Source organism: Piliocolobus tephrosceles, chromosome 13 (assembly GCF_002776525.5).
Source record: "Piliocolobus tephrosceles isolate RC106 chromosome 13, ASM277652v3, whole genome shotgun sequence".
Classification (NCBI taxonomy): Eukaryota; Metazoa; Chordata; class Mammalia; order Primates; family Cercopithecidae; genus Piliocolobus; species Piliocolobus tephrosceles.
The window spans coordinates 5,277,335-5,287,376 of NC_045446.1; the positions used below are offsets into that span (position 1 = coordinate 5,277,335).

At 53.8% G+C, this 10,042-nt stretch overlaps 1 protein-coding gene across 1 annotated transcript; it reads right to left on the reverse strand.

Annotated features, from left to right (window-relative positions):
• Positions 1-5,804: 5,804 nt before the first annotated feature.
• SMIM38 (small integral membrane protein 38) lies at positions 5,805-6,085 on the reverse strand. Its single transcript, XM_031933810.1, has one exon. The coding sequence runs from the start codon at positions 5,958-5,960 to the stop codon at positions 5,805-5,807; it is 156 nt and encodes a 51-aa protein (XP_031789670.1). The 5' UTR covers positions 5,961-6,085.
• Positions 6,086-10,042: the final 3,957 nt, after the last annotated feature.

The following is a 10,042-nucleotide window of genomic DNA, read 5'->3' on the forward strand; positions in this document are numbered from 1 at the left end:
AGGATGGTCTTGATCTTCTGACCTCGTGATCCACCCGCCTCGGCTTCCCAAAGTGCTGGGATTATAGGCGTGAGCCACCACGCCCAGCCTGGAGTCTTTTTTTAAATAAATTGTGTTTTCTATGTTTTCAAAGTCTCAAAATCATTTACGTATCCCAGTGCCAGTTTCCTGTGGTTATTTGCCATTTTATGTCTCCGTGGTTGTTTTCCCCACAGACTTTTATTTCATTTACGTTTCCTTCTTTTTTCTTGATAGGATTGACTAACAGCATCCTTTTTTATGACCATCAAAAAATCTGGCACTTGGGTACATTTGTTAATTCTATCACTTCTTAATGCATACATTTCCTCTACCTTTATTTCTTCCTTCTGTTTTTCTTAGTTTTATTCTATTATGTTCAATATATTGAGCCATATGCCTAATCCATATGTTTTCATTCTTCCTATTTGTTAATATGAATATTTAAGGCTATAACTTTCCCTTTAAGAACTGCTTTGGCTGCATCTCATAGGTTCTGGTTTGCAGTCCGAACATTATCACTCAACCCATTTATGCCTAGTGTTCCATTACTGGAATGCTAAGCGTGTGGGAGTTATTTATATATCCTACTGCTCAAGGTAATCACCAAGGTCTGATTGCAAAATTCAAAAAAAGGCAACCTCAGGCATAAATGGACTAAGAACCTCCCCCAAGAAGCTCCCTCCTGTGTTCCTGTAATTCACCATGCATTCACCCACTACCCTTTTACTACATTATGAAGGTCCAGCACAGCACTGTCCATAACAAAAAAATAATATAAGCTATCTATGTGATTTTAAATTTCCTAGTAGCCATATTAAGACCTATTAAAAGGAACGGGTGAATCAACCTAAATGCCCATCAATGGTAGACTGGATAAGGAAAAAGTGATACATATATACCATGGAATACTATTCAGCCATAAAAAAGAATGAGATCATGTCCTTTGCAGGAACATGGGTGGAGCTGGAGGCCATTGTCCAAGGTGAACTAATGCAGAAACAGAAAACCAAATACCACATGTTCTTACTTGTGAGAACATGTGGTCACATAAAGGGGAACAGCAAACACTGAGGCCTATTTGAAGGTGGAAGGTGGGAGGAGGGAGACGATCAGATAAAATAACTCTTGGGTACTAAGTTTAGTACCCAGGTGACAAAGAATCTGTACACCAAACCCCCATGAGCTTACCTATGTAACAAACCTGCATATGTACCACTGAACCAAAAATAAAAGTTAAAAGTTAAATAAAATATCATGGCCAATAAAAAATGAAAATAAAAGAAACAGGTGAAATCAAATGTAATATTTAACCCAATGTGTCCAAAATAGTATCATTTCAATGCATAATCAATATAAAACCATTACTAATGAGATTTTACATTATTTTTCTGTGCTGAGTCTTCAACAGTCAGCATGTATTTTACTGACATCATATCGCAGTTTGTGATGGCCACATTTTTACTGTTCAATAATCACACATGCTTAGTGCTGGTCTAATATCTGTTTCCAGATCTCTCTGCCCACTACCCTTACCTCTCTGACTGCAAGCTACCTGAGGGCAGCTGCTTTGCCTTATTAAACATTGTATCTGTGGTGCCTTGAATACTGCAAGCACTCAATGAATGCTTGCTGACTGCTACTCAATGAATGCTTGCTGACTGCTTTCAGACAGGATGGCTCAAACGGCAGACATTTATGTTCTCACAGTTTTGGAGGCTGGAGTCAGTTGGTTCTTCCTGCGTCCTCTCGCCTTGGCTTATACATGGCTGTCTTCTCCCTGTGTCCTCACCTGGCTCTCTTTCTCTGTGTGTGTCTGGGTCCTAATCTCCTCCTCTGATTAGGACACCCATCCTTGGGATTAGGGCTCACCCTAATGACCTTATTTTAACTTAATTACCTCTGCGAAGACCATATCTTCAAATACAGTCTGTTTCTGAAGTATTAGGCATTAAAGGTTCAACATATGAATTGGGAGCACATGTTCCAGCCCTAACACTATCCTTTTATGCCTTTTATGCATCTGCTGTCCATCATCATTATTCATTTATCCATCAGCTCTTCACTCTCTCCGTTCCATGGGCTACAGTTTGCATCTGTGGCTACCAGCTGTGAGCAGAGGCGTGTTCCCATGTGTCTCTAAGAAGGAGCGTGTCTGTCTCAGCCTTGGACTTCCTTATTAAAACATTTTCTTAGGAGGCCCCAAGGAGCCATGGGGAGCCATGGAAATCTCCAATCTCTGACTCCAGATTGGAGCAGCCAAAGACAGCTTGACTCAGCTGCTCTTCCTGAAGGGCAGACAGCAGCAAAACCAGCACATAAGGGTACCACAAAAGATGCCCAAATATCCAAAATAGGGTCCAAGACAAAGACCACCATTACAAAGAATGGCCAAGGAGCACGTGGCAGGGACCACCAGTTGCCCGCCTGATCGCCATTTTGCTTATGTTTCTTTATAACAAACTTGGCATTCAGGACAGCAATGAGAGCAGCTAACAACCACCACCATCTCTCAGCCTCCTGTGCATCCAGGGATGCCACGTGACATCCTTCTGGCTTATGAGATGGAAAACTAAGAGTATCTGGGGACATTGCTTTCTGTCTCTGTCACCCTTTCCTTTCTCTTCCTGCCTGGAACTCGTGTAAGATGCCTGGAGTAGCAGCAGTTTTCTTGTAGCCATGAAGGTCAAAGCTACGTGCTGAGGGTGGCAGAGCAGAAATATGGCAGGATCTGAGACCCTGATAACTTCACGAAGCTGTCACGCCACAGCTTGGGAATGCCAAATGCCAGACTTCTTGCTACGTGAAGAAAGAAAAACAAAATATTTTTAAAGCCTCTCTTTTTTAAGCCACTGTTTGTCTATGTGTCTGTTACCTGCAGCTGAATGCATCTGCTGCCTGAGATACAGCCAGGGCGGACACACCCTGTCATTCATTCAGCCGCCATGGCCTGAGTGCCTGCTCTGAGCCAGGCACTGCATCACGAGGCTGGAGATGCTGACACGTGGATGCAGAATACATGAATTCATCAGAATTGTGTCTATTTTCCAGGAACAGAAACCAATGAAACTGGCTTAAGAAAAAGAAAATAAATTATGAACCAGTATAACTGAGATAGGGAGTCAGAGGAGGTTGGCAGAATCTTCCCTTCCACCATCTTTCCAGGTCAGTGTGTTCTCATGGGGCTGCCTGGAGCTTCTGTCCTCTCTGCCAGGCAGCCCCAGCAGAGGAGTCTGTTCTGACCCCTGGCTCCAGCAGAAGTCCCAGGATTCTGAGGCTGGGCACGGTAGCTCATGCCTGTAACCCCAGCATTTTGGGAGGCCAAGGCAGGCGGATCACTTGAGGTCAGGAGTTCGAGACCAGCCTGGGCAATATAGTGAAACCCCATCTCTACTAAAAAATATAAAAATCAGCAGGGCGTGGTGGCACACGCCTGTAATCCCAGCTATTCGGGAGGCTGAGGCAGGAGAATCGCTTGAGCCCCAGAGGCAGAGGTTGCAGTGAGCCAAGATTACGCCACTGCACTCCAGCCTGGGTGACAGAGTGAGATTCCATTTCAAGAAAACAAAACAAAAAAAAAGAAAGGAAAGAAAGGAAGAAGGAGGAGGAGGAGGAGGAAAAGGAGGAGGAGGAGGAGGAGGAAAGAAGGAAGAGGAGGAGGAGGGGAAGCAGGAGAAGCAGGAGGAGGAGGAGAAGTCACAGGATTCTGGCTCACTGGACCAAGAGGTGACCTCAGGTATGTGTGCAGGTGCCATCCTACACACCCATATGAACACGCAGGCCACACACAGGTTTACACAAAACTCTACAACTGGCAAGACATCAGCACATCGGATGAACGTCTAACTCTTTCCATCCAGCGTGACCTGGTTTGCCCAGGACTGAGGGGTTTCCCAGGACGTGGAACTTTCCATTTTAAAACCAAGACAGCCCTGGGCAACCCGGAACAGCTGGCCATCCTAGCTCCGTCTGTACCTGCTCATGACAATGATGTGATTTTTCTTCCTTAAAGAGATCAATAAAATTGTACAAGATCATGTTTTTAAAAAGTGAACAATATTTTCCTTAGAGATCAATAAGAACATCCCTCGCCACAATCCTACGATCAGGCGAGAATATTCAGACAGAGTCCTGGCGGCTGGTGGGGGTGGCAAATTGTCCGTGGCAGGGGGGAGTGGCCATAGAGTTCTGCTGGCCTCTGGTTGATACAACAGAGGCCAAACTGAAACGGAGCATGGTAGCCCCTGCCCCTGTGCACACTTCAGAGTGTGAATAAGAAGGGACCCTCTGCAATAGGTCATCTTCACATCACCCCTGGACACCTCAAACTCTAGTCGGTCCCCCTCCCAGATGGTTTCTGCTCCTGCTCACCAGCACCCCATGCCTGCAGCTCTCTTGAATGAACTATCTGATCACAGCAAGTCCTGCAGAAACCAAAAAAAAAAAAAAAAAAAGATTTCCTTGGCATAGGTGAATGTATCAGGTGCTGCAGAAACAGTGGTAATGGTGTTTCTGCCCTCACTTGGGGCCATTCAGCCAGGATACAGCAAGGCAGAGGCTCCCAGCCAGTGCCCCGCTCCATGCCCACCCTGGGGGGCCACTCGCCCCCAGTCAGCAACACCAGCCTTGGAACCACCATCTAAGCTCCTGCTCTTGCTGGATGTCCCCAAGTCCTTTCAGAATTCACAGGAATCACCCCCTGTGCAAGCTTCATGTTCAGAGGACTTGGCCCACGTTCCCTGAGCGAGCGTCCCTAGCACACCCATCACCTCTCAGGGAGCAAGTTGCTGCCACATCACCAGGCCCAGTCTCCCTGGGACGATATCTGGTTCGATGCTCCTCCCTGGAGCTGCCGCCCGTCGTCGCTTCCATCTCACAGTTCCACATCTAGTCAGCAGCCCTCGCTGCAATCCAGAATCCGCTGGAACCATCCCAGGAAACACAGTGTGGAGCTTGGACATGGGTGTTTGCCGAATTTCCCCCAGAGTCTCGAATATGGAGCCAGGATGAGAACCACTGAGCTTCCCCAAGCCGTGGGTTAGGTCACTGGCATCCCGGCGAATGTGCTAGGGAGGCGGGGCAGGAGCACTGGATGCTTGGCCTCAACTCAACTTCCCTGCCCTGTCAGCCTTCCTGGCCACGTCCCAGCCCCACACTTGCAGGAACAGATGAACAAAGGGCATTGGTAGGTCCCTTGGCTTGTCCCCTAAATCGTCCCCTATATGATGTCCTGCTGAGGGGGGCAGGCACGGATCATTGTGCCCTCACTGAGGTTCAGACCGTTAGAGAGTGTGCAGAGGCTCAACCAGAGTCAAGTGCATCTGGCTGGTCAACTCAGTCTCACAAGTGCGTCTTGAGACCTTTCCCAGGGGTCTGCTCTGGGGAAATCAAGACAGCCATCTGCACCTTTGTCTTTGTGCTCCCTCCACCTGAGTCCTCTGGCTTACCCAGCTCTCCCTGCAGGCATATTTATAAGGAATTGGAGGCAGAGAAGGTCTTAAAACAAGACCTACCCCCAGGACCACTCCTTGCAACCGGGGACCCCAGAACCTGGTGATGGACCTGCAAGGCCGGCCCCTCTGTCTCCCCACATGGCCGACTGCCCCTGCGGGACAGCCCTGGTCAGTCTGGGCAGGCACGATCCATCTCAGGCCTCTCTGAGCTCCTGCCCCGGGGGTGGGACACGGGGGTCATGTGCCTGTCCTGCTCGCCTCACCTCCCACCACCACCAGAAGGGCCAGCTGAGTCTCGAGACAGGGCGCACGGAGGCCGCAGCCTGCAGAGGCCTAGTCCTGCTTGGGTTTCTGGGGCCGCCGCTGGGCCAGTCTGTAGTCGATGTAGGTCCCGAGGCAGGACCACAGGATGAGGCGTGCTAGCAGGATCACCACCAGCAGGGCCAGGAGCGGGTCAGGGCCCGAGCTGCCACCTGGCCAGGAGGTCATGCCTGAGGTCGGCACCCCAGGGCAGCAGCAGCCTCTGCCCTCCAACCGAGATGCAGTGGGGCCCTGCCACCCAAGCCCAGCACTGCCAAGTGGCCGCCGTGCAGACCCGGGTCAGGAAGCTCCGTCCAGCCCGAGGCCTCTGCAGCCGGCGCCCCCAAGGGACTGCCCTGTTCTCTCCGGTGCCACCAAGCAGGCCAGACCTGCCCGCCAGACTCCAGCCTGGGGCCTCCCTGGCATGTGAGCGGACAGACTGGGGACGGCGAGCGGCCTCCTTGGTCAAGAGGCCCGTGTACCATTCATCCAGAATTAACCACTCTCTGTGCTGACAATGACAGCATTGTCCAGGGGCCTGGGGGGCGGGAGGCCGCCGGGAGCCGGCCCCCCTCGCTGTCCCTGCGCCCCCTGCTCGCCAGCGCTGACGTAATCTGCAAACATCCCCGGCGGCAGCTGCTGGGCGAAGCGGCCACCTCCTCCCGGCGCTTTCAGCAGCCCACGCGGCTCTTCCGGCCCCGCCAGACAATTGGGCCCTTTCTCTCCCCAATTAGCTATCACTTCTGGAGGCCGCGCCGTCCAGCGCCGGCCCACAGTCTCCGCAGCAGCAGGCCGGGGATGGGGCGGGGGTCGGGAAGCTTGGCGGGGAGGCTGGGGCCACCGCGGGGAAGGAGGACGGAGCCTGTGGATGAAAAACCAAGGAGAGGGGGAGAAGATGAGGACGGCGGCCGCAGCCCACAGGCGGCCCCAAACACAGCTCAGCAGCACAGGGCCCGCGATCGGGGCCCCTGATAGCAAGGGGGTCAGCAGGGAAACTGGCTTCATCCCCCAGGAAGGGGACCCGTGGACCTCCAGCAGCACCTCCCTCCGGTTCACCCCCACCACCCCCCACCAAGAAGCCTTAGATGGGACCTGTAGCCCTAAGCTGGAGCGCACAGGCCTGCAGGGTCCCTGATATCCTCACGGTCACCCTGGGCCTGATGCCAGTCCCGCCTTCTACTAGCTGAGCGACCTCCGGCAAGTTGTGCAACCTCCCAGAGCTGCAGATCCTGCGTTAAAAAGTGAAGCAAATACCTCCTGCTTTGAAGCACCGGGGGAGAGAGTGTTTCTCAGAGGCCAAGCCCAGCACCTGGGCGCAGAGATCCTGGCCCCTTCCTCTCAGTGGATGCCTTCAGAAAGGCCTCCACATCTTTTCTGAAATAACAGTGTCTGCCCAGCCTTCTCTGTCACACGCACACACACACACGCATACACATGTATACACGTGTGCACACACAATAAGGACACATTGACCTCTACAGGCTCTGCCCCCTAAGTCCAGCTCTGGCCTCTCACAGCCGAGTTTCTGTGGGTGAGAGACAGACCACCAGCACTGCCCCCTCTAACTCTAAGCCTACATCCCATGAAGCAAAGGGGCCCCTGTTGGAGCTGTGGGGCTGAGTGTAAGGAATAGAGGTCTCTGGTGGCTGGGTCCTGGGAGTTCAGCCAGTTCTCACCAGGAAATGTCCAGCCTGAGCTACAGAGAACAGCAACGGGGGCCTTCCTGGCCACAGAGCTCTGGGGCCCATTGCTGGTCCCCGGAAGCCAGCTCTTCAGTTTCTTCCCGATCTACACAATGAGCATCCTCCTGCCAAGCCTTTCCAGAAGATTCAAACAGGACCACACGTTCAAACGGAGTGTGGAGCGCGATGCTACCTCACCTTCAGCCGGGCACTGCCTAAGCTGCCTTCCTGCTGCCACCCTGGAGCCCCTGCCTGGACTGGCAGAGGCCGTCTGGGAAGCGTGCCTGGCCCTTCCTCGATCCATAGTGTTCCCTGCACCCACTGGGCTGCCCAGCGCTGCTGTCAGAGGCCACTCACTTAGGGAACATTTAGCTCTGGGCTTGTTTTCCATGCACAGAGGTTTGAAGATCACTTCAAACACAGGTGGGAAGTTAGCTCTCCGGACCCCGTCACAGTGAGTCATCAACAGTGCCTTTGCGATGGGGCCTTCCAGAAGGCCAGGGAAAGTCCTGCTGACTTCCTGGGGAAGCCCATCGGCACATGGGGTGCGGGTCCCCCCAGACAGGAGCAGCTGTGCACCAGGGAGGAGGCAGAGGCTGCTGCCAGCGGGCATGTCCCTTACCTGAGAGGGTCACCTCTCCAGGTGACATGTCCTGGGGGAGCCGGGGGCGTCTGCTCAGGCCAGAGGCGCTCACACCAGGCAGGGCACCTCCCAACCTGGACAGGTGGGGACCAAGGTGGCCTTGGACAAAACTCTGTGTTTGCCAAGCACCCAATCGACACACAGAGTTGGCCACACCCCAGTCACATGGTGTCCACACGCAGGGGTCAAGGAGGCCTGGCCCCTCCCCCTCAGACATCCCTGGGCCTCTGGGAATCAGCAAGGACGAGGACAGCGTGCCCTTCGAGAGAGGAAGGGAGTGGCCTCCTCCCGGTGGTGTCCAGGCTCGGCTTCTCCCGAGAGGCGGTTGCTTGCTGGATAAAGTGGCCGGGGCCACAGGGAAAAAGCGAGTGACCATGAGCAAGCCACAGACACAGCGCACTGACAGCATTGCAGTGTGGGGACTGTGAGACCGCCCACTCTCAGGGGAGACTCCCCACGTCCCCTCACCGTCAGCAGTCTCACCATCAGCAGTGCTGCGGTTGGGGCTGCGACCTGTGCTCGGAGCCTCCGCCAGCTCCTGTGGCTCACCGCCTGCTGCCCTGCTCTTTCGCTTCCAGCAGGACCCTTCTCCAGGGCGTCGTGGGCCACGGGAGCCACCTCAATGCACAGAGACCCGAAGGCCCAGGAAGCTCCCTCCCCACAGGCAGCGCTTAACCTAAGGCTGACCTGGGCAGGATGTAGCCCAGGTTCCCCGCTTCAGGGCAGGACAAACTAGAGGCCACTCTGAGCTCTCAGAGCTCCCCCTGAAAATCCCAGGGACGTGTGGCTGTGCCTGGAGTCACCGGCTTCCCAGCCTGCCCCCCTTCATCTTGCCCTCTCTGCTCCTCCTTCCTGTGTCTCCCCATCACACCACCCCCTGAGTTAGCTGCCTGTGAATATAATCCAGGATAAGCAAGAGGAACTCCCCATCAGTGTGGACCCAGACCCCGCCAATGGGAATGCATGGAGCTGGGCGGTGGCGGCTCCCAGCCCCGGGCCTCTGAGGATGGATCAGGGGATGCTCCCAGCCCCGGGTCTCTGAAGATGGATCAGGGGATGCTCCCAGCCCCAGGCCTCTGAGGATGGATCTGGGATGCTCCCAGCCCCAGGCCTCTGAGGATGGATCCAGGAATGCAAGTTGCCATCGGGACCTCCAACAGCCAAGCCATCTTCCTGCACCCAAATATTCAATGTTGATACAGCAGTGAGTGACGCACCGTCACTCACTGTTCCCTGACGAAATGCTTGGCAGAGGAAACCTCTCCACAGGTGAGCCCCACGGGGAAGGCCTGGGGTGGAAGCAACGAGGAGGTGCAAGTTCTTGCCCCCAAAGCCTGGTCCCCGCCCAGGACCAGCCCTCAGTACAGGTGACAGCCTTGGACAGAGCCCCCAAGAACCTCATGAGCGCTTTCTGTGAGCCCCAGGCAAGCTGGTCTCCACTGAAGCATCACTGGGCCTCAGTTTCCTCCCCTCAGTAAAAGGGGAAAATAATCTCAGCACTATGGGAGGCCGATGTGAGAAGGTTCAGGAGATTGAGGCCCACCTGGGCAACATGACAAAACCCCATTTCTACAAAAAAAAAAAAAAAATTAGCCAGATGTGGTGGTGCACACCTGCAGTCCCAGCTAGCTAGGAGGCTGAGGCGGGAGGATCGCTTGAACCTGAGAGGCGGAGGTTGCAGTGAGCCAAGATCGAGCCACTGTACTCCAGCCTGGGCAACAGGACAAGACCCTACCTCAAAAAAAAAAAAGGTGAGGGGATAATAATCCCTCCCCATCTTCTGCAAGCAAGGATGGGGATAAGAGGGCTTCGCAGGGGAAATCCCTGCCCAAATGTCATAGAAATGAGCTGGACTTGGCTGACTCAAATGCAGGCCCCAGGAAGAACCTTGAACGCCCTCCCCCAGGGACCGCCAGGCACATCCCCCAGGGACCGCCAGGCACATC